The 25,208-nt window shown below is 34.2% G+C and overlaps 1 protein-coding gene across 1 annotated transcript in view; it reads left to right on the top strand.

Annotated features, from left to right (window-relative positions):
- RYR2 (ryanodine receptor 2) overlaps window positions 1–25,208 on the top strand; it is a 758,695-nt gene that overhangs the window by 579,173 nt on the left and 154,314 nt on the right. The window contains 7 exon segments of the mRNA XM_044000528.1: window positions 7,076–7,136; window positions 9,304–9,542; window positions 10,750–10,831; window positions 16,320–16,450; window positions 18,353–18,673; window positions 22,089–22,329; window positions 24,952–25,039. Of these exon segments, the coding sequence (XP_043856463.1) occupies window positions 7,076–7,136; window positions 9,304–9,542; window positions 10,750–10,831; window positions 16,320–16,450; window positions 18,353–18,673; window positions 22,089–22,329; window positions 24,952–25,039 (1,163 nt within the window).

Genomic DNA, 25,208 nt, shown 5'->3' with positions numbered 1-25,208 from the left:
TCATATATAATATAACACATATTTATGTTGCTAAGGATAATAAAAAAGTATTCTGTTCCAGAAAGAGTAGAGCAGATGAGTTTACCAAGGAACTGAAAGCTTTGCTCCTTTAGCTCTCTCTTGTTCTCTTCTCAAAAAAAGAATCCCAAAACTAGACATCATCAATCAATATTTATTTGTTAAGAAATTTGTATAAACACTGTGTATATAAAGACAAAAGCATTCTAATGATAATATATAAATGTATGCATGGAAAAGGGAGCAGGGCACAATACAGGAAAAGCCACTTGAAGAAAATGGCCCTTGTGCTGATTACTAAAGGAAACTGAATCCAAGAGGCAAAGGTGAAGAGAGAAAACATTCTTTTCATGTAATACAATGTAATGTAAAGGCATAAAGACAGAAAAGGGAGTGATGTGTGTAAAGAATAGCAAATAGACAAATATAAATGGATCATAAAGTGGATGGAGAACAGTAGAGTATAAGAAGACTGGAAAGATTGGACAGAGGTAGATTGTGAAGGACTTTTTTTTTTGGTGGGGCAATGAGGGTTAAGTGACTTGCCCAGGGTCACACAGCTAGTAAGTGTCAAGTGTCTGAGGCTAGATTTGAACTCAGGTCCTCCTGAATCCAGGGCTGGTGCTTTATCCACTGCACCACCCAACTGCCCCTGTGAAAGTCTTTAAATACCAAACAAGGAAGTTTATATTTGATCTTAGAGATAATAGGGAACAACAGGAATTTATTGAATAGCACTACAGCATGTTCAAATCTGTACTTTAAGAAAATCTCTTCAGCATTTCTCTGGAAGATAGAGTAAAGCAGAGAAAGATCTGAGGTAGAGAACCTAAGTAGAAGGCTATTCCAATAGTCCAGGAGAGAGAGAACAAGGACCTGATCCAAAGTGATAAAGGTGAGTATAAAGGTGATGTATAGGGCAGATATTGTGATAGAAATGAGTGAACAATCAATAATGACATCAAAGTTATGAGAATTGGTGAATGAAAGGATAGGAGGGCCATCAACAGTAGTAAAGAAGTTCAGAAAAGGGATGAATTTGCAAGGAAAGATGAGTACTTATTAGAAAATGTATTTGACATGCCTTCAGCACATCCAGCTGAAATGCCCAGTAGGCAGTCATATCTCAGGAGAGAGTATGGTTCCATATATATGGATAAGGGAGTCTTCTGAATAAAGCTGATAAGTGAACCTGTGGAAGCTGATGCTGTCACCAAGTGACAGAGTATGAAGGCAAGAGAGAAGATGCCCTAGGGCATAACTTTGAGATGCCCACAGTGAGCATGGCATAGATAAAGAACTAGTAAAGAATACTTAGAAGTGCTCAAATTGCTAGGAGGAGAACCAGGTAGGAGCAGCCATGAAAATTCAGAGAGATGAAAATATTCAGGAAGTGATCAAACAATGTCAAATGATGGAGAGAAGTCTAAAAGGATAGACTGAGAAAAAGGAATTAAATTTGGCAAATAAGACATTATTGGTCATTCTGGCAACTAGTTGGCATAGTGGATAGAGTCCTGGTCCTGGAATCAGGAAGACCTTAGTTCAAATCTGGTCTCAGACAGTTATGTGACCCTAGACAAGTCACTTAACTCTCTTTGCCTCAGTTTTTTCATCTTTAAAATGAGCTGGAGGGGCAGCTAGGTGGCACAGTGGATAAAGCACTGGCCGTGGATTCAGGAGGACCTGAGTTCAAATGCAGCTTCAGACACTTACTAGCTGTGTGATCCTGGGCAAGTCACTTAACCCCAATTGCCTCACCCCCCCCCCAAAAAAAAAGATCTGGAGAAGAAAATGGCAAAATGCTCTAGTATCTTTGTAAGAAAAGCCCAATTGGGGTCAAAAAGAGTCAGAAGTGACTGAAACACAAATGGAAAAAGCAGTGTCATTTGAGTAATGAGAACAGAAGTCACATTGCAGAGAGAAAAAAAGTGAGAGGAAAGAAAGTGGAAACAGTGAGTAAAGATAATTTTTAAGGAGTTTGGCTGAGAAAGAGAGGAGAAATATAGGATGAGGAGTATTGTAGGACTTAAAGGAAGGCATGGATATGTTTGTAAGTGGCAGGGAAGCAAAAAGTAGATATGGAGAGATTGGAGTATGATAGTAGAGAAGATGGAAAGAGATGGAATCTATATCAACATATAGAAGTTTGGTGAGAAAGGCTGCTTCTTCATCAGAGACAGAAATTTTTCAAAGAGGTTGTATGATAGCAGGATTGAGAATGTGACCAACTCTGTGTGTTTGAGTTATAAGGGGTGCTAGTTGAAGAGACTGAAGAAGTAAGAGGTTAGAGTATTTAAGGGAGCATTATCATGTATATTGAATGAAGTCCCCTTGTATGAAGGTAGTTGTTGAGCTGAAGAGAAGTTTCTAGCTCTTAGCCAGAAACTGAACTCATTGAGAAAGAAGCAAGAATGTCCTGGGGGTCAGTAGATGATAGCCACTAGGATCAGGATTAAGTTGTAATTTGGATAAACTGAACTTCACTTTCTTTCACTCCTCCTTTTCACTGGTCATTAATGAACCCTTCTCTTCACCAAAGCTAACCTCCTTACACAGTTCTACCCTTGATGATGCACCTTCTCATCTCCTCTGGCAAATTGGCCTCATAATCAAAGCCTCCCTCCCTTCCTTCTCCCTGCTGCCCCAAAGTGTCTCTTTTCCTCCTTACTCATTCCCTGTTACCTACAAATATGCCTAATTCTCCTCATCTTAAAAAAAACAAAACAAAAAAACCCTTATTTGACCCTGCTCCCGTTCCCTCAAGCTATCATTTCTATTTCTTGCCTCACTTTCAAAGTGAAACTCCTAGAAATAGCTTCTCATTCCCTTTTCTCTAATCATTCATTTCTCACCCCATTTTCCCCATTCACCTCATTGCTCAATTGAAACTGCTCTCTCCAAATTGTTCAGTGACCTTTTCTCCTTCCTCATTTTATTGACCTTTCTACAATATTTGAAATTTTAAAAAATATTACCTTCTCTTCCTACTCCTTTTTGGGCTTTTGTGATATTGATCTCTCTTGGTTCTCTTGACTAGCCACTGCTTAGTCTCCTTTCCTGAATGACTATTCATATCCCACTTTCTAGGTCAGGGAATACCCTAAGGTTCTGTTTAGGGCCCTCTTCTGTCTTAAATACATACTCTATTTCTTCATCAACTTCCATGTCTTCACTTCTATGCAGGTGACTGTCAGATACCTGTATCTAGCCTTAGTCTCTTTCCAGAGCTTTAGTCCTATATAACCAATTGATGTTAAACATTTTGAACTGAAGAGCCTGGAGAGATCTGAAACTCAACATGTCTAAAATAGAATTATTTATAATTTTCCCAAAAACTTACCTCCCCCTCTGAACTTCTCTATTTTTGTTGAATTCACTGACATCCTTCTAGTTTTTCAGGTTTGAAACTCAAAGTCATCCTCACTCTCCCAGATCCTACATATCCAAATAGGTTTTGTCAGTTCTAACTCCACATTTATTGCATAAAGAAATGCCCTAGTTCAAGTCATTATTGTTCACCTCGATTATTACAACTTCCTCTTAAGATAGCACTTTAGTTCAAATCTTTATCACCTTTCATTTGTATTATCGAAACAGTCTCCTGATTGGTGTCCCTGCTTCATTTCTCTCACCATCCTACACATTATTGACAAAGTAGTTTTTCTTTTTTAAAAAAAATTTTTATTCATGTTAAACTTAAATACAAAATGAAAAAAGGGAAAAAAGAACATTTCCATGTACACAGCAGAACATAAGAGAGGATTCAATATGAAACAATGAATTTCCATTTCATGGAAACCTATGTAATAAGTCCTACACATTGTTTTCAAAGCCTTCTAGGTTTTCTTTTATTCTCTACGATGCACTTTTTATTTTTCCCTCCCTCCCCTGCCCTCCCACCCCACAACCCTGACCCTATAGTAGACTACAACAAAGTAGTTTTTCTTAAATAAAAATCTGACCATGTCGGTCCCCCACACAACTCCATTGAATTCCTAATACTTCTAGTATAAAATAAAGTACTATATTTGGCTTTTAAGACCTTTTGCAGTCTGGCGCCAATCTATCTTTCCAGGCCTTATTGAACTTTTGTCCCCAGTCTGTACTCTTTAATACTGCCAAATTGGATTCTTTTCTATTCCTCACACATGACCTCTCATTTCTTTTTTTCTGTCCCTTTGCACAGGCTGTCACCTGTTCTTGGAATGTACTCACTCCTCACCTGTGCCTCTTAGAATACCTTAGTTCCTTTAAAAGCTCAGCTCAAGTACCACCATCTATATTACACTTTCCTAATTCTCCCTGATTCTACTGTAACCCCCCTCACCCAGTGACCTTATATTTATTTATTTACATATTATGGTACTTATTTTGGAAATACTCAAGTTTCATATATATATTTTGTATATACTGTATAAGTGCATGTTGTCTCTCCCTATGGGATATGAATTCTTTGAGAACAGGTGTCTTTGTAGCCCCCAGTGCCTGGAATATAGTAGGCAATAAATAAATTCTTGTTGATCAACTAATAGATTAGAAACAGCAAGTTGCATGAACACCCCCTCAACCTCTTAAATTCTAACAATTTCTCACTAGCCCTCTCTGCTTTTACTAATTGCACAGATATGAGGCATCTGGCTAGTTATCTTAGTGAGTGAAAGAAGTGGACTATCTAGTCTGTATATTTAATTTTATTTTAAATTCTTACTTTCTCAAAGAATCCTTTTATAGGATTATAACTGGGAGAGGTATTACATACCATCTAGCCTTAGATGGCAGAACTAAATTCTGATTATTTTCAGTCATGCTGTTCAACTTAGTTATAGAACATAGAATATAAATTTTAAATTTGGAGCAAACTCAAATTTTCTTCTATTCCTTTGTTTCCTTTTCTTCCCTCCTTTACTATAATGGAGCATTGAAATGTCCCCATTTAAATTTGTTCTTTACCAAGAAGAGCTTTCAAGAAGAATGGGAGAGGATCTTTGTTAGTATGATAAAGTGTTAATCAAAAACCAAAAGTTAGCATTATACATCATGGGAAGACATTAGAATCCTTCTTATTGAGTACAGAAGATTCACTTTTCTTTGCTGTTATTTGACATTTCAAGGAACATGGGCAGTAAAATAGATAGAGTTTTGGGCCTGGAGTCAGGAATACCTAAGTTCAACCTGGTTTATCTCAGTTTCCTTATTGTAAAATGAGCTGGAAAAGGAAATGGCAAATGACTCCATTATCTTTGCCAAGAAGACTCCAAATGGGGTCACAAAGAGTCAGGCACAACTGAAAAACAACTGGACAAAAACAGTATGACAAGAGAAATAACTTAAATACATAAAGATAGGGAAAGGGGAGGAAAAAACTGTTTGCTAATCACATGATAGTTTAAAATCCCAAATAACTAGCAAAGAAATAATAGCTTCAGTAAAATATAATTGTGAAATAAAGCTGTAAAAATGGACAGTATTTCTATATAGCAGTAACACAATTCAGGAGGAAATAAATAGGTACATTCAAAGTAATTAACAGAGTTCTTCTTGTCTGTGTCAGCCTATCAAAGCAAACTCAATTCTTGTATAGATATAATTACAAAATGTGGCAAAAAAATAAAGAACAATTTTTAAAATTGAAAAGGTATCCATTGCTCATGGCTTGGCTGTACCAATATAATAACAACTGTAATACTTCCAAAATTACTTATGCTGTATGATACAGAGTATCCCAAAAGTCATAGTGCAGCATTAGGCTTTAATAGCTTTAAAGCTTTAACAGCTTAAACTTAAGCTGAACTTTTGGGACACTTTAATTTAAAATTTGAAAGTAATAGTCTTCCTTCCTCTTTGCATTATTTCAATGAAATTTCTAGATCTTTTGTTCCTCCAAATGAATATTATTATTTTGTCTAGATCTCTGAAGTATTCCCTTGTTACTTTGGCATAACTCCAAATCTGTAAAGTCACATAATGAAGTTTTCTGTGGGAGGAAACAAGAAGGCCACTATAACTTGCAGCTTCCTTAAATAGAATGATGTGACTCCACCACTACAGAAGCACAAAGCATGAGCTACACTCAGTTTGGGAAGGAGTTCAGGGCCTATTCCCAAGTGGAAATTATGAAGTATGTGTTACCAAAGCAGTAATTTATGAAATGTTTCTATAAATGTAAATACCACCTTTAATTATATATTTTACTATTGATAATGTCAGGGATAAGCATACCTATTTTTAAAGGACGATTTGTTGATTTCATGAACTGGAAGATGAAATTTAGTAGTGTAATTAAGAAATTACTAAGCTATATCTGAACAGAATTTACCTCATTACTTTGGGTGTGTCATTTCATGTATATGTTTTTAATCTTTAGGAAATATATATATATATTATATTAACATATAAAAATAAATCTCCATGCATATTGAATATATTTTCTGCATTCTTTATGTGCATATTTTGTATTTATAGGTGATTATAGGTAAATATACTCAGTGGTTTCTGGATAAAAGGCATAAAAACAAAGTAGTCATTTACTATTACCTTCAAAGACACTTGTGGATTTCAAATATCTTAGCAGGGAGATAACTTGATTCCTAGAAATCTGACTTGCATTGTCATGGGGAACAATAGATCAGCTTCTTCCATCTCTGATGCTTTTTTGCATGACTGGTCTCTACCACATAAAAGAGTTTAATTTATTTGAGGTGAATACCATAAGAATGCAGATAAACATGGATTAGTTAAAATGGAATTTTGTGAGCTCAGGTAAAAGAGGGATAGCCTGAGTTAACCTCCAGATATGAGTGCTTCTTGAGTATGTTGGCTTTCTGATGAGCAATGAATGCTCTATTGCTTACCTACGTGCACCTGCATCTCCACCATTAAATAGACAATGTGCATGGTTTTTAACTTGACTGTAAAGTCATTACCACTGAACCAGTTTGCTGTGTGATTTACTGGCCATTTTAATTCATAATCATTTTGAAAAACAAGCAGAGATAAAGAGGAGTATTTCCTGTATTTAGAGGGTGAATGACAAATCACTTTACTTCTTGTTTAGGAAATGATGCCTCTTCAATTGTCAACTGCCTTCATATTTTGGGTCAGACTTTGGATGCAAGGTAAAAATATATATATTCCATTAAAATCAATGAAGATTTGTGTGTTGTGTGTATATATATATATATATATATATATATATATATATATATATATATATATATATGTTGAGAGGGGATATTTATAACAATCTGAAAATTTTAGGAGAAAGAGCAGTTAGTTGTATAGGATGGGCCAAAAGTTTGAAGGGGTCTGATGTTTTAATAACTTTTTGAAATTTTTTTTCTTTAGTCCTTATATATGTATGTGTATAAAACAAACACAGATAGGATTTGATAATGGCAAGGAATAGACCCATATAATTTGTTATAAAAGTTTTTAGAAGCATCACAGGCAAATCATGGAAGGCATCTTCCTGGGGTTGCACCTGAGCTGTGCCTTGAAGGAAGAAAATTATTTCAACAAGAAGTAACATAGAATGTGATTCTAGTATGGGGGAATGCCCTAGTCTTTGTGAATCCCAGGACCGAGGAGAGTACATGATAAGGCAAGAGAGTGAGGGGCTGCTAGGTAGCACAATGGATAGAACATTGGTCCTGGAGTCAGAAAGACCTGAATTCAAATCTTACCTTTAACATTTTGCTAGCTGTGTGACCATAAGCAAATCACTTAACCTCTCTCAGCCTCATTTTCTTCATCTGTAAAGGAGAGACACAGATATCTCATACCTTCCAGGATTGTTTTGAGGCTAAAATGAGATATTTGTAAAATGCTTTGCAAACCTTAAAGGGTTATATAAATGCTAGATATTATTATTATGGTTTAATGGACAAAGTATTGGATTTACAGGAGGTTTGAATTCTAGCTCTGAGTGACCTTGGGAAAGTAATCTCTTTGGCCTCAGTCTCCTCATTCATAAAATAAAGAAATTGATTAAATGATTTCTAAGACACCTTCCAGCTTTATCAGCTAGATCCCTTTCAGTTTTATTCCACATTGTTTTCTAACTTGGCTGGAACATATATGAAGGTGAATAGCATAAAAGAAAGCCAGAAAACTATACTGAAATTAATATATAAAGGGTCTTAAATGTCAAGCTAAGGATTTCTTATTTTATCTCAGGCAATGCAAAACCATGAAAGTGTTTTTGAGCAGATGAATGAACATAGACCTGTACTTAAGGAGATTATTTTGGCAGCTCTGTGAATGATGGACTAGAAAAGGGAGACACCAGGAAAATGAAGCTAGTTAGGAAGTACTTAGTAGTCCAGGAAAAAGGAAATGAGGGCCGGGTTTGTAATGAAAATGTAGGGTAGAAGCTGGAAGCCCAAGACACAGTGGTGATAGAACTGATAATGATCCAGTGGAAGGGAGAGGAAAAAATTAAGAATAACAGGTTTCAAGCCTGAGAGGCTGTGAAAGGTGGTGCTATCACCCAACATAGGAAAATTTAAAGGAAGGAAGGAAGGACCTAATGGGTGAAGACAATTAGTTCACTTTCTTGTATATTGAGTGTGAACTGCTAAAGCAACATCCAAGTAGAGATAACCAGTAGTCATTTGACAATATAGAATTGACATGCAGTGGAGAGACTGGGGCTTAGTACATAAAGCTGAAAGTCATCTGTTGGTGATGTTTTAAGTCATCTCAAGGAAGAAAATGAGAAGAGACTTCTCTTTCTGTAAACTAGGAAGGACAAAGTATATGACCAGAATTGTAATGTGACTGCCAAAAAGAAAGCTTATCAAATGAATCCAAATGCAGAATAATTGGCACCCTTTGACCCTCTGGATTTAGATTTGCTTAGCATTTGCTTAAAGCATTGAAAATAAGATTTAAACTCTAAAAATGATTTCATAGTACTCATAGTAGCTCATTATAGTGTTTAACAACTTATTTTTATTTTATAAGAGCTTGGGAAAGAATGGATAACCAGTGTATTACTTAGTCTAACAGACTTAACAGCAATAGCTATTGAATATATCTTCTTTGAGATAGACAGTCTGGTATATAGGTATATGAAAGGATCTTGGATATCCAAAATATTAGTAACACAAACTTAGATTTAGAGGACTTTCTCACAATGAAAATATGTTTTAATAAGTTTTGTTTTGGCTTAGTGGATTATTCAGTTTGAGAAACCAAATGAGAACAACAGATTTTGTTTGTATGACATATGATCTTATGAGAATATATAAGCAATTCTATATTTTTGTATTTACTATGTAGGACTGTGATGAAAACTGGCATGGAGAGTGTTAAAACAGCATTGAGAGCATTTTTGGATAATGCAGCTGAGGATTTGGAAAAAACCATGGAAAATCTTAAACAAGGACAATTCACTCACACCAGAAACCAGCCAAAAGGAGTGACTCAAATTATTAATTATACCACAGTGGCTCTCTTGCCAATGCTGTCCTCACTGTTTGAACATATTGGACAACATCAATTTGGAGAAGACCTAATATGTATGTATAGTATCTCTTACAGAGATTTTGAAATAGCATTTCATTATAATCAGGGATTGTAAAGGCAGTATATTTGTTTTTTATCAGTGAATCCTTTGCATAGGACATAGTACCTCAACAAGCCATACTGTTTTTTTTTTAATTCTACTGGTGTTTTTTGCCAAGTTTAATTTGATGAATTCTTTAGCTAATTACAGACTTTGGATTGTGCTCACAACTAATTGTGCTCACAAACTAATAATTTTGGCACCTAGGGAAAGGAGTATCCTTAAATCAACTTTGTAATTCTTGATGTGGAAATAACACAATAAGTTATTGTTACTGATACTTTAATTATACTGTCTTGGTCATTAAAACAAGAGTCCTGTCATGGTTGATATTAGATATACCAGGCTGCCTTACTGCCTCTTCTCTTCGTCATTTGTATTACTGTACCTTTTTGGAGTCACTTCTCTGGTGCTCTACTTTAAAAAAAAAAAGAAGAAGGGTTAGATGATTTAAAAGGTCCTTTCTAGTTATAAATCCTTTAATCGTTACACACACACACACACACACACACACACACACACACACACACACACACACACACACAAAGCCATAGACAAAAGCATTGGAGTCATTTGGTTTCATTTGTTCATAGTAGTTGTCACAGACTTTCCATGCATTATTTAATCACATAAAATACAAATAAACTGCAATTCCTTGAAATGTTTGTTCCAATTATTGAAGACAATAATTTTATATCTTTATTAACTATGCTACCTTGTATCAAATTGTGTCAGGGATAGAAATGAAAATCCAAGGTTATTACCCTTTCCTTCCTCTTAAGCATTTTGCTTTTCTTAAAGACGTTAGGTTTAATATTATAAATTAGAGTATGATCAGATAAATTCGGACTTTTTTGTGCCTCAGTACTTCTAGTCACAAAAGGAAAGATAAAATATTTCCTGAAGGGTAATAAAGAGTATTATTCATAATATAATTTGAACTCCTTAAAACAGATGGCTAGAACCAAAAATGTATTATGTTATATTTTATGTTGTATCTATATATTTGTTCTTACTCTGTTTTCATTTGTTAGTTTTGCATTGCTTTAAAGTTGATATTTCTTCTGTTCTAAATTTTCTTGAATTCCAACATAGCCTTGAAATTTAACATTTAAAAGCTGATATTCTTAATTTTTAATTCCCCCTCCCCCTTTTTTTAGTGGAAGATGTACAGGTTTCTTGTTATAGAATCCTGACTAGCTTATATGCTCTGGGAACAAGCAAGAGTATCTATGTGGAAAGGTAAGATAAAGACTAATTGTGATCAAACCCTACATGTATGTTAAATATTACATCGCTTTTCTAGAATATCTTTTTCCTTATGTGTAGACTTGACCAGAACTAGACTTAAATTTTAAAATTACCTTGATAACCTGGGGTATTAGGGAGCTATTAGATGTTCTTTAATCTAACAGGCTAATGAAGTAAAAAGAACATTTGAATTACAAGCAAAAAGTTAGCAAGACAAAGCAAATGCAATCATAAACACAACATAAATTTGTTATAGATGTGTGATCTATCAAAAGAACTGATACAGTCTTATGATCCATTATATCACTATATATTAAAAATTCAGTTAATTCAATTAAACATTCATTAAGTGCCTACTATATTCAGTACTAATAAATTATTTAAGATTCTCATATTGGATATGATGTAAAATGCCACCCCAATTTTCTTCTTTTTTTCTAATTTTGACTGCATTGGTTTTGTTTGTGCAGGCCTTTTAAATTTCATGTAATTGAAATTATACATTTTATCCCTTTCCCCTTCTTCCTGTATATTTCTCTTTTTCACCCCTTAATTTTGTTTTTAAGATAATCATCCCATCATATTCAACTCACTTCTGCATCCTCTGTCTGAAAACTCCTGCCTTAATAATAAGAAAGTATTTAGGAGTTACAAGTATCTTTTCCCATGTAGAAGTGTAAACTATTTAACCTTATTAAATTCCTTATAATTTCTCTTTCCTTTTTATGCTTCTCTTGAATCTTGGCTTTGAAAGTCATATATTCTATTTAGCTCTGGTCTTTTCATCAGTAATGTTTGAAAGTCCTCTATATCATTGGATGTCTTTTTTTCTCCCCTGAAGGATTATGATTAGTTTAGCTGGATAGGTTATAATTCTAGTTCTTTTGCCCTCTAGAATATCATATTCCAAGCCCTCAGATTTTTTCATGGAGAGACTGTTAAATATTTTGTTATCCTGACATGGACACTGTCTTCATGATGTTTGAATTGTTTCTTTTTGGCTGTTTGCAATATTCTCTCCTTGATCCAAGAGCTCTGGAATTTGGCTATAATACTCCTAGGAATTTTCATTTTGGGATCTCTTTCAGGGGGTGATCATTGAATGCTTTCAATTTCTATTTTATTTTCTGGTTCTAGATTATCAGGGCACTTTTCCTTGAATAATTCTTTTTTTTTTTTTTTTTAGTGAGGCAATTGGGGTTAAGTGACTTGCCCAGGGTCACACGGCTAGTAAGTGTTAAGTGTCTGAGGCCAGATTTGAACTCAGGTACTCCTGACTCCAGGGCCGGTGCTCTATCCACTGCGCCACCTAGCCGCCCCATTGAATAATTCTTTAAAGATGATGTCTGGTTCCTTTTTTTGATCATGGCTTTCAGGTAGTCTAAAAATTCTTAAATTATCATTTTTCAATCTATTTTCCATGTCAGTTGTTTCTCCAGTGAGATATTTAACATTTTCTCCTATTGATTTTTCAGTGTTTTGATTTTGTCTTATTTTTTCTCGATGTCTCATAAAGTCATGAGTTATAAAGTCATAGCTTCCACTTTCCCAATTCTAATTTTTAAGAAACTATTTTCTTCAGTGAGCTTTTGTACCTTTTTTCCATTTGACCAATTCTATTTTTTAAGGATTTCTTTTCTTCAGTGAATTTTTGTGCCTCTTTTTCCATTTGGCCAATTCTATTTTTCAAGGCGTTCTTTCCTCCATTGGGTTTTTGTGCTTCTTTAACCATTTAGCATATTCTGTTTTTTAAGGTGTTTTTTTCTTCTTTGTTTTTTGTGCCTCCTTTACTGAGCAGTTGCTTCTTTTTAAATGATTTTTTTTGCATCATTCTCATTTATCTTCCCAATTTTTGCTCTACCTCTCTAATTGATTTTTAAAAATCCTTTTAAAGCTCCTTGAGTTTTGGATGTAGAAGTTATGACTTTTCTTCTGAGTTTATGTTTTGATCTTCCCTTTCACCATAGTAACTTTCCATAGTCAAGATCTTTTCCTATTTGCTCATTTTCCATCTTATTTTTTGACTTTTAACTAAATGTAAGTATGAATTGGAAATTGAGGGGATGCCCATGAATTGGGGAATGGCTGAACAAGTTGTGGTATATGAATGTACTGGAATACTATTGTGCTCTAAGAAATTACAAGTAAGATGGTTTCAGAAAAACCTGGCAAGACTCATATGAACTGATGCCAATTTAAGTGAGCAGAACGAGGAGAACCCTGTACACTATAACTGTAATATTGTACAATAATCAATTGTGAATGACTTAGCTGTTCTCAGAAATATAATGATTTAAGACAACCCCAAAAGACTTTTCATGAAAAAATGCTACACAGTTCCAGAGAAAAAGTTTGAATGCTGATTTGAAGCATACCATTTTTTTCTTCAAATTCTGCCTCAGACATTTAATAGCTATGTACCTCTAGTCAAGTCCTTGATCCTTTTTAAAAAATCATAAATATTTTTATTTATAGTTTTGAGTTCCAATTTTTATCCCTCCTTCCCTCCCTTCCCCTTACCCCTTTCTGAGGCAGTAAGCAGATATGGGTTATACATGTCTAATTATGTAAAACATTGCTGTATTAGTCATTTTGTACAAGAAAACTTGAATAAAAGAAAAAAATGAAAGAAAGTGAAAAATAGCATGCTTCAGTCTGTGTTCAATCAATATCAGTTCTTTCTTTGATGGTGGATAGTATGTTTTATCAATAGTCCTTTGGGATTGTCTTGAATCATTTTATTGTTGAGAATAGTTAAGTCACTCACAGTTCTTTATCAATATTGCTGTCTCTGTGCATAATGTTCTCTTAGTTCTGCTCACTTCACTATACATCAATTCATACAAGTCTTTCTAGTTCTTCCTGAAATCATCCTGCTTGTCATTTCTTATAGCACAATAATATTCTATCACCGTCATATACCACAGCTTGTTCGGCCATTCCCCAATTGATGGGCATTCCTTTGATTTCCAATTCTTAGCCAGCACAAAAAGAGCTGCTTCAAATATTTTTTGTACAAATAGGTCTTTTGCTCTTTTTGGGGATGCAAAGAATACTTTTTAAACTTTCTTTTTTAAATTTTTGTTTGTTTTTGCAACATGGCTGACATAGAAATATGTTTTACATGACATCACATGTTAAAAAAGGAAATATATTTCTTGTGTTAACAGGTAAAGCCTGAATAGTTTTTCTCCCAGATATGGGAGAAAATAAGGGCATAACTCTATTTTGCACTTTTTTATTAGTGAATGCTTTTTTTCCCTTATTTATTTTTCTTTTAAAAATTACTGATATGATTTTATATCACTCTCCTTTCTAAATATATCTCTCCCCCCTTCACTAGCCCATAATATTGGGTTTTTTAAAAGTATTTTAGCAAAACCAACCAATACTTTAACCAAGTCTAAAAGAATATATAATGTTCCATACCCATATTCTCCCTCCCTGCCCTCCACAAACTACTTCTGCAATAAGGCAGAGTTTTGTATTTTCAAATCATTTCTTTAGGGCCATGTGGGCTAATTAATTGCACAGTGTTCGTTTTTGTTGTTCTTTCCATTTGCATTGTTGTATGCATTAGAACTATAGTTTTCTTAGCTATGCATTCTTCAGTCTGCATTTTATGTGTTCTATGTTTCTTAGAGTTCTTCATATTCTTAAAATCCAACAATATCCCATTATATTCATTCATGACAATTTGTTTAGCCATTCCCCAATCAAGGCACTTCTCTTTTGTTTCCAATTCTTTGTTACTACAAAAAAAATACTGCTGTAAGTACATTATTAATATTGAGCATTTCTTTAATCTTCTTGGGGTATATGCTCAGCTGTGGGTTGTTCGGTCAAAGGGTATGACGTTTAAGTTACTTTTTTCATATAATTCCCAATTCTTTTCCAGAATGGGCAAACTAATTAAAAGCTCTACCAATTATGAATTAGTGTGCCTGAGTTTCCACCAACATTAACTTGTCCCCTCTGTTGTCATCTTGCCATTTGTTGTTAAAAGTTTGCAGTTATTTTGAAATGTTTGTACATATCATTTACCATGGGTAAATAGCTCTTAGGCATTTGTATTTGTATTAATCTCTATACCTTACATATCATAGCTTTAATCAGAGATATCCTATTAAAAGATTTTTCTATATTTATAGTTTCTTGTCCTAGGTATATCATTTTTCATGCAGTGTTTTTTCAATGTCATAAAACTGAAATTATCTAGTTTATTTTTTTATAACTTATAACCCTTATTTGTTTAAGAACTCTGTCCTTATTCCTACTAAGGAAAGGTAGCCAATCTGGTTCACTACCTTTTTTTTTATGGTGTAACTTGTAATTTTCATGTTGCATTGATTTTGAACTTATTGTGTATACAGTATAAGATGTTACACCATAATTTCTGCTTACTGCTTTCCAGGTTTTTTTTTAACAGTTCTTGTCAACTTGTAGTTTATATACTTTCCCATTTAAAAAATGTTATTTTATTGTTAATTTCTAATGCTAACAGAATTATTTGTTTTTTAGTACTAGATAGCATTATTGCCGAATTATGACAGGTTATTAAAAATCTATCACTTTTAGTTTCTTGGGTTTTGCCCATACATCCATGCTTTATGTGATAGCTCTTTCTCAACAGAATATTTTATGATGACACAGATGTCTGGACTTCAGTGGTCATTATTTTACTGTAGTACTATATGTCTTACTTCTCTTTTCCATCCTGAAATATTTATCATTTTAAATATATAATGTTTTTACTGATAGCTATACAAAGTATTTCTTTACTGCTGAGGCAGTAAGGTAGTATAGTGCAGGACTTCTTAAACTTTTTCCACTTGCAACCCCTTTTTGCCCAAGAAATTTTTATGTGACCCTGGCTATATAGGTATATAAAATAGGTATACATAACCTTTTACTCTTGTCAGAGTTTTGGTGTCCCCTACATTCAGCTGCACAACCCACAGCTTAAGAAGATTTGACATAGTGAATGGAGGGCTGAGCCTGGAGTCAGGAATCCTGAGTTCATATCCAGCTTCAGATATTACCTGTATGACCCTGGGCAAATCACTTAATATTTTTGCCTCAGTTTCCTCAACTGTAAAATGGAGGTGATGATAACATCTGCTTTACAGGGTTATGAAACCCTGTATCTAATTTAATTATTTAATTTAGTACTATGTAGATTAAATGAGATAACATTTGTAAAGCACTAAACACAGTGCCTGGCACATTTTAGGTAATTAATAAGTGCTTATTCCCTCCCCTTTCCCCTTCTATACTTTTTAAATCTATTAATGGATTTATACAATTAATAATTATAGAAATATCCTCTATAAACTGTGAGTATAAATTCAATAAAATACCTCAGAATATTTCATCCAACCAAAAAAAGGTTAACTACATATTTACCTATATATGTATATAATAACTAACTAACTATATATATATATTTATATATGCATGCATATTTATTTTTTCACAGGCAGCGATCTGCATTAGGAGAATGCCTGGCTGCTTTTGCTGGTGCTTTCCCTGTGGCTTTTTTGGAAACTCATCTGAACAAACACAATACTTATTCAATCTATAACACTAAGTCTACAAGAGAAAGAACAGGTAAAAACTCATTTTTAAAGCACATTATTTTGAAATCCTAAGCTAAAGATCAATAGAAATTATGGCATCTTTTCTACCTCTCAGTTTTACCTTTTCCTCTTTAAATTGGTTCATATGAACTACTTTAGCTTTTAAAACCCTTTATAACCCTGCCTCAAGCTATCATTTTTGCCTCATTGTACATTACCCCATACTTTGTGATCTAACCACATTGTCCTTTTTCTCTTTCTTACACACAATGCTCCATCTCCCAGCTCAATGCCTTTATACTGGCCATTGTCTGTGCCTCAAATTACCCTCCTTACCACCATGTCATAGAATCTCTCTCTTCCTTCAACACTCAACTCAATCATCACCTTCTACATGAAGCCTTTTCTAATCCCTACAATTGCTATTACCCTTCTTCCCACACTATATTGAGTTTAACTACTGTGTATTTATTTATATTTATTCTCTTTATTTTTATTATTCAGGTACTTTATGTAAGTACTTGTCTTCCCTGTTAGAATATAAACTACTTCAAAGTAGGGATTGTTTCATTCTTTGCATATGTACCTCAATGTCTAATGTTGTCTGGCACATAAAAAAATTGGTGTTTAATTAATACTTACTGATTGACTAATTGATAATATTTGCTACTACAACTAATTAATTGAAATCGGTGTTTTCATTTGTTCATTTTATCTCTTTCATTGATGAAGACTGATTTCTTTCCTTTTTTGACTCTTTTCTGAATGATTTCATCTAACTTTTAAAGTGCTATAAATGTGATACTCCTGTTGTTTCTGGTTTATTTAAAACTGACCATGTTTGCTTTATCCTTGTTTATGCTAGCTTTCAGTGTATTTTAGTGGTTAGAGAGCTGGCCTCAGGGCTGGGAAGGCCTGGGTTATAGTTCTGACTTTTATACATACTATCAACAAACAATCACATCATGAAAATCATGTAAAAACCAGGTTTATTACAAGAGAAGTAAGCATGCATGTGGAACCCAAAAAGTTCACAATCTATACAAAAGTTTGTATATTTATGACTACAGGACAAAAGAAGGAGGAGATACCAGGAAGTGGTGTGATATGGGAGAGGGAAAGGTACAGTAAAGGTGGGAAGAGGACAAAACCCTTCCCAAGAGGGAGGAGCCAGGCAATGTCAAAAAGCACATTCTTCTCCCCTGGGAACTGCTAGACTATGAAGATAAGATGTTCTGCATTTATGCAGGGTCCCAGCTGCACAAGCACAGTTCCCAGCCTGGAACAGACTGGCTGGCCCCTATCTTGACTTTCAAGGATACACCGGGAGTCCAGTTTAGGATGAAAACAACAAATTAAGTTAGCTAGGGGTGGGGTACAGTAGGATACCTCATCCTTGACATATTCAGGACCTCCTGCATGCTCTGGGTCCCGTGTTTCTCAAAAGCTTCAGGGGAACCCTTAGCAGCCCTTAACTATACTGAGCATATCATCCTCTGGCCAAGTAACTTAACCTCTCAGGGTAACAGGCAAATATTTTTTATGTAACAAGTTTTGGGTTTTTTTTGGGGGTGGGGTGGGAATTGAAGAACAAGAATGAAATATCATCATTATTTTCTACTATAATATTCTTTCTTGATTTACTCTATTATTATATTATTTCTGGGCCTGGGATTAACCAGTAAGCATATATAATTTGTAAATTTTACCTTTTAGTTTTTTATTATGTTATCCCTACATATTTTTTGTAAACCCTTTAAAACAAGAACTGTCTGCTATATTTCATAGAGCAGAGAAAGGAAAAGGCCCATAATTCCTAGTATCTAGATTGTTCAACATGTAAATAAAGAATAAAATAATGGAAATCTATAAAGAGTATATATGTTATCTATATTTCCTTCTTTAAACATTTTTTTAAAATGTTTTTGTCTAGCTCTCAATTTGCCAACTAGTGTGGAAGAGGTTTGTCCAAATATACCATCTTTGGAGAAGCTAATGGATGAAATTGTAGAACTTGCAGAGTCTGGAATTCGCTATACACAAATGCCACATGTGATGGAAGTTATACTGCCCATGCTTTGTAGCTATATGTCCCGGTGGTGGGAACATGGACCTGAAAACAATCCTGACAGGGCAGATACTTGTTGTACAGCCCTGAACTCAGAACATATGAACACACTTCTAGGGAATATATTGAAAATCATTTATAACAATCTGGGTATTGATGAAGGAGCTTGGATGAAGAGATTAGCAGGTAAGATTTTGAAAGAGTATTGCCATATTAAAAAAAGTATTTTGATTTCTAAGCGGCTTTTAATGAGTAAAAACCATATAATCTTTTGTCCATATTATTACTACTATTAACTACTAAAATTGATTTACTTCTTATAGTTACCTCATTGTTGCAGAATTTTTCATGGGCTTACCAGAATAATAATAATATAAAAATTCTGTTGATTTTCTGGGTGAACCTACAATTTTTTAGGCTTAATCTCTTAGTTAATATTTTGGTAAATTTCTAATGATTTAATTTCTTTTTCTTCCCCTAAGTAAACAAATTTCCCAAAGTTTAAGAAATTATCCCTAAACCTATAGAACCATGGACCATTGAACTACATGACTAAATAAGTCTATTGTATGAGTCTATAAGTAAAGTAAAGGAAATTCCTTTTTTTTTTCTTTTAAAAGCCAGATCATCTCAGCCATAGCCCATGCTTCCTCCTCCTTTTCCTCCTTACCATTCTCTACTATGCCCCTGACTTCATGTCTACATTGAACTCTGATGCAGACTCTCCTTTTGCTTACCTCTGGGAAAATGGGCTAAAAAATTGATACTTCCACAGAGAGAGAAGAGGAATAGTTCCATAAATTGTTCATTGGAGGCCTAAGGTTGGAATGAACAAAAGAAGGTTTGGGAAACTATAGTATGTAATGGAGGAAAGTAACAGACTGAGGGATCCTGCAAGCAAAAGACTGAGGGCATTTGGTTTTGTGATACTTTTGTCTGTGACTGAAGTGGAAGTAGCCACTATTGTAAAACCTTATTCAATTGCTAGAAGAGTGATTTGACCTAAAAGAACAGTCTCTAGAGAGGAATCTGGAAAACCTGTACTCATGCTACTGTGAAAAAACTGTTGGTGCAATGAAAAAGGTACTGAGGAATATTACCTTAGAGATTACTTTTGGGATATGGTTAAATTGATACTATTGAAACAAAAACAAATAGTCTTTAAAAAAAAAAAGTAGGGGGGGGGCAGCTGGATGGCGCAGTGGATAAAGCACAGGCCCTGGATTCAGGAGGACCTGAGTTCAAGTCTGGCCTCAGACACTTGACACTTACTAGCTGTGTGACCCTGAACAAGTCACTTAACCCTCATTGCCCCACAAAAAAAAAAAGTAGGGAAGGGAGGCCTTTATTTTAGTTATATTTGATGACCATGATCCCATGGATACAATTTTATAACAAAACTATCATACCATCAGTGTCCATAGTTAAAAAAAAAAAAAGACTAATACAAATTCTAAGTATTGAAGAGGAAGCAGCTTTGGTTTGGGAATTCCCATGGTGGTGGGAAAAATTTTGGAGCAGGCCCAAGAAGCAGTTTTAGAGAAGGATCTGATAAATATGTTAGTGGTTGTGGATTTGGAGATGGTTACAGTAGAATTGGAGAGGGAAAAGGAAGTGGCACTTTTGGAGGTAGTCCTGATTCTAGACAGTTACTTATTAATTTTATCTTTTATTTATTAAATTTTTTCATTTAATTTTATTCATCGTTATTTAATAACATTAGCTTACTGTAAGGGAAGGATTGTTTAAAAAAATACCAAAAAAAAATGCCTCTGAGGCAGTTTCTTACCTTTTTAGCTATTTCTTTCTAATGGTCTTTGTAAAAATATACAATATTCTTTCTTTGATAATGTTAAATTTGTAAGTTCCAGATGATATGTGAAACCTTCTTTTAAAAATATTTTTCTTGTGTGGCCCTTCACAAGTCACTTAACCCCCATTGCCCCTCTCAAAAAAAAAATTTTTTTTTTTCTTGGGGCAGCTAGTTGGCACAATGGATAGAGCACCGCCTCTGGATTCAGGAGGACCTGACTTCAAATCCAGCCTCAGACACTTAACACTTACTAGCTGTGTGACCCTGTGCTTAACCCCAATTGCCTCACCAAAAAAAATATATATGTATATATATATTTTTTCTCAAAGTTTTGAAAAGCTGATAGCCAGGATCATGGTGTAATAAAGCATAGTGTTTTTCTTATAGTTTATTTTTATTTTTGTTTTTGTTTTTTTGTGGGGCAATGGGGGTTAAGTAACTTGCCCAGGGTCACACAGCTAGTAAGTGTCTGAGGCCGGATTTGAACTCAGGTACTCCTGAATCCAGGGCCGGTGCTTTATCCACTGCGCCACCTAGCCACCCCCATAGTGTTTTTCTTAAAAAAATATGAGGGGCAGCTAGGTGGCGCAGTGGATAGAGCACCGGCCCTGGATTCAGGAAGACCTGAGATCAAATCTGGCCTTAGACACTTGATACTTACTAGCTGTGTGACCCTGGGCAAGTCACTTAACCCCAATTGCCTCACCCCCCTCCCCAAAATGTGTGTGTTTGTAGAGTTAAGAAGCTGTTTTATATTATGATTTAATAAAATAATTCTAAAAGAATAAAAGCTAAATTTTGAAAATCGAGTTGGATACAAAAACTATTATTTAATACTATAATTTAGACAGAATAGTCCAATATTCCCTGATCTCATTGGGGAATAAAAATATTCTCCAATTCCATATAAATTCTTAGATAGCTAGTTTTAAGAGATGAGGAAGTGAATTTCCCTTTTGCTTTCGTTAAAATAAATGTGGCTAGTTACATTCTTTTACTTTTACTTCTTTCCTCTGAATTTTCATCATGCCCCAGTGGTCTAAGGCTGAAGAAAAAAGGTGTATTCAATTCAATCCAACAAACATTTCTTAAGTGTTTATTATGTGTAAGTTCTGTGTTAGTCACTCCACTACTAAAGTAAGTCATCACTTGCTTGGTAATTTATGGTCTTAGAGAGGTGCTTGAGCCACTGAAATGTTAAATATTTGCCCAAAATCACATAGCTAATATGGATCAAAGGAAGGGCTTAAACACAATTCTTCCTGATTCCTGATTCACTTCATCAGCATAGACCAAGGTACTGAGGATGTGAAAATCAAAACCAAAACCAAACCAAACAAACAAAAATGAACTGATTGCCCTCAAGGAACTTTCATTCTATTGGTAGGATACAACATGGAAACTGAAGTAATTTGAGGGGAAGAGGGTATTAACTAGAGGAATCTTAAATGGCTTGACTATGATATGGCACCTGAGCTGAACTTTGAAGGAAGTTAGGAAGGAGTTCATTCTAGAAATGGAGGACAACCTTATGCAAAGGCAAGGAGACATAAAATGAAATGCTGACTTGTATTATCACAGTGAATGAGAATTTTATTTCTCTGCTAATTCTGAGTTAGATGTCCATCTTTAAAAAAAAAAGAGCCCAACCCAAACTAGAAAGCATAATATCATCTTATTGAAGGTTTTTATATGTATATGTATGTTAATATATATTTATGTATGGTTACAGTGATATACATAACTAGGTAGATACAGATAAAATACTAATTATCTGGTTTCAAATAGTGTTTTCCCAGCCTATCATAAACAAAGTAAATTCCCAACTTTTGAAGTCACACTTCCTGCCATTGATGGAGAAACTCAAGAATAAAGCAGCTATAGTAGTATCTGATGAAGACCACCTCAAAGCTGAGGCCAGGGGTGACATGTCTGAGGCTGAGCTTCTCATTCTAGATGAATTCACCACCCTGGCACGAGATCTTTATGCCTTCTATCCTTTGTTAATTAGATTTGTGGACTTCAACAGGTAGGTTTTTTAAAAAGTCATTTCCAAACCAACTTCAATATGAGTATCCCCTCTGACTGCATATGGGGGAATGAGATTACTTTTGAGGTTATGCTTTATTTAAATGTTGACTGGGGTATTTGAATTTTACAGTAAATCTAAAATTGTCGCAGTTTTCTTATCTCCTCCAGTATACTTTTTCACTTAAATCTGACTTAAGTATGAGCTATTTTTGCAATATAACACCCATTCCTATGAAAAACACTAGAGAGGCATGTGAATCAATGAAAACTTTCTTAAAATCAGTAGAATTTTCTAAAGCCAAGAGCAAACATTATCTGTAATGAGGATAATCTAGAAGCCTTTCTAATTGGATTAAGGATGAAAGCAAGAATGTATATTATCACTATTATTATTCAGTATTGTGCTAAAATGCTAGCTATAGTGATGACAGTAAAAAGAAATTGAAGCAATAAGAATTAATGAGGAAACAAAACTATCATCTTTTGCAAGTAATATATGGTATACTTAGAGAATCCTAGAGAATCAAATTTAAAAAAAAATACTAGTTGAAACAATTCACAACTTTAGCAAAGATACAGAACATATAACCACAGAAATCATCAGAATTCCTACATATTACCAAAAAACCCTAGCAAGAAGAAATAGGGAAATTTCATTTAAAATAACTGCAGACAGTATAAAGTACTTGAGTATACACACCTGGAAATTATATGAACACAATTATAAAACACTTTATAAATAAAGACAGATCTAAACAACTGAAGAAATATTAATTCCTCATGGATGGGCTGAAACAGGATAATTAAAATGACAATACTACCTAAGTTAATTTATTAATTCAGTGCCACACCAATCAAACTACCAAAGTATTATTTTACAGAGCTAGAAAAAATAATAACATAATTCATCTAGAAAAACAAAAAGTCAAGAATATCAAGTCAATCAATTGGAAAAAGAGTTAGGGAAAGTGACCTAGTAGTATCATATCTCAAACTATTTTGCAAAGTGGTAATAATTGAAACAGTCTGGTACTAGCTAAGAAATGGAATGGCAGATCAGTGGAATAGATTAATTACATATTACACAGTAGTAAATGACAACAGTAATCTAGTATTTAATAAAGTCAAAGATCCTGCTTATTAGGGGAAAAACTCACCATTTGTCAAAAACTTCTGGGAAAACTGGAAAACAGTCTGGCAGAAACCAGGCGTAGACCAACATTTCATACCATATACCAACATAAGTTTAAAACAGCTCCATGATTTAGACATAAATGGTGATATCATAAGTAAATTATGGGAACATAAAAAATACTTATAAGAGGAGTGTTTATGAGCAAATGAGTTGGAGAAGATCACAGAAGGTAAAATGGATAGTTTTGATTAAATTAAAAAGGTTTTACACACACAAAAAATCAGTGAACTCAAAATTGGAAGGAAATCAGGAAACTGGCAAACATTTTATAGCAAATTTCTCTGATAAAGGTCCCATTTCTCAAATATATAAGGAACTAAGCCAAATTTATAAGAATAAGAGCTATCCCCCAATTGATAAATGGTCAAAGCATATAATGAACAGTTTTCAGAAGAAATCAAAGCTATCAATAGTCATATGAAAAAATGCTCTAAATCACTACTGATTAGAGAAATAAAAATTAAAATGAGGTACCACCTCATACCTATTAGATAAGCTAACATGACGTTAAAGAAAAATGATAAATGTTGGAGGGGATGTGGGAAAATAGGGACACTAATATACTATTGTGAACTAGTACAGCCATTCTGAAGAAAATTTTTGAACTATTTTCAAAGAGCCAAGAAACTCTGCATACTCCTTTGATCCAACTATACCACTACTAGGTCTGTATCTCAAAGAGATCAAAAGAAAAGGAAAAAGATTCATATGTACAAAAATATTTATAGCAGCTCTTTTTGTGGTGGCAAATAATTGGAAACTGATGGCATGCCCATCAATTGGGGAATAGCTGAACAAAATGCAGTATATAATTGTGAAGGAATACTATTGTGCTATAAAAAATGATGAGTAGGAAAGTTTCAGAAGAACTTGGTAATATTTGGATAAACTGGTGCAAAGTGAAGTGAGCAGAACTAAAAAACAGCAATACTGTAATCAGCTGTGAAAAGCTTAGATACTCTGATCAATACAACGATCCATGACATTTCCAAAGGACACATGATGAAAAAGAAAGAGAATTAATGGAATTTAAGTTCAGATTGAAGCATATCTCTTTTCTTTATTTTTCTCCTGTAACATGGTTAATATGGACACACTTTGCATGACTTCATTTGTATAATGGATATCATATTTTTTGCCTTCTCAGAAGGTAAGGGAGCAATTGGAAGAAGTGAGAGACTTTAGAATTGAAAAGAAATTTTTAAAAAAATCTTGAGCTCAAATGGAAACTGTAAAAAAAAAAAAAGTTGGGAGGAAGAAGAATTAGAACCTTACCAATAACTAGGAAGAGTCAATTTAAGACTAACATTTTAATACACATTTGGCTATTCTTCATTACTTGGTTTTGAAGTATATTTGCCCAAATGGGAATCTCATCGCTTTAAGAAATAACTAGGGAACCACATTATTCATTGTCTATTCTAGAGCAAAGTGGCTAAAAGAACCAAATTCTGAAGCAGAGGAGTTATTCCGCATGGTGGCCGAAGTGTTCATCTACTGGTCAAAGTCTCATGTAAGTAGGATAATATTGGCAGAAAGCTTTCTCATTAGTCTATAGTGAATGCTTTTAGCCTTAAAAAAAAAAAAGACCCATTTTTCTTTTTCATCTTCCCCCAGTAACTTAGATTGTACATATTTTCTCTGAGAAGGTGCTTGTTGCCTCAACTCTCTCAATATCAGTA

This window comes from Dromiciops gliroides, chromosome 4 (assembly GCF_019393635.1).
Source record: "Dromiciops gliroides isolate mDroGli1 chromosome 4, mDroGli1.pri, whole genome shotgun sequence".
Taxonomy (NCBI): domain Eukaryota; kingdom Metazoa; phylum Chordata; class Mammalia; order Microbiotheria; family Microbiotheriidae; genus Dromiciops; species Dromiciops gliroides.
The sequence above is the reverse complement of the archived record's forward strand: the minus strand, read 5'-3'. Positions and strand labels throughout refer to the sequence as shown.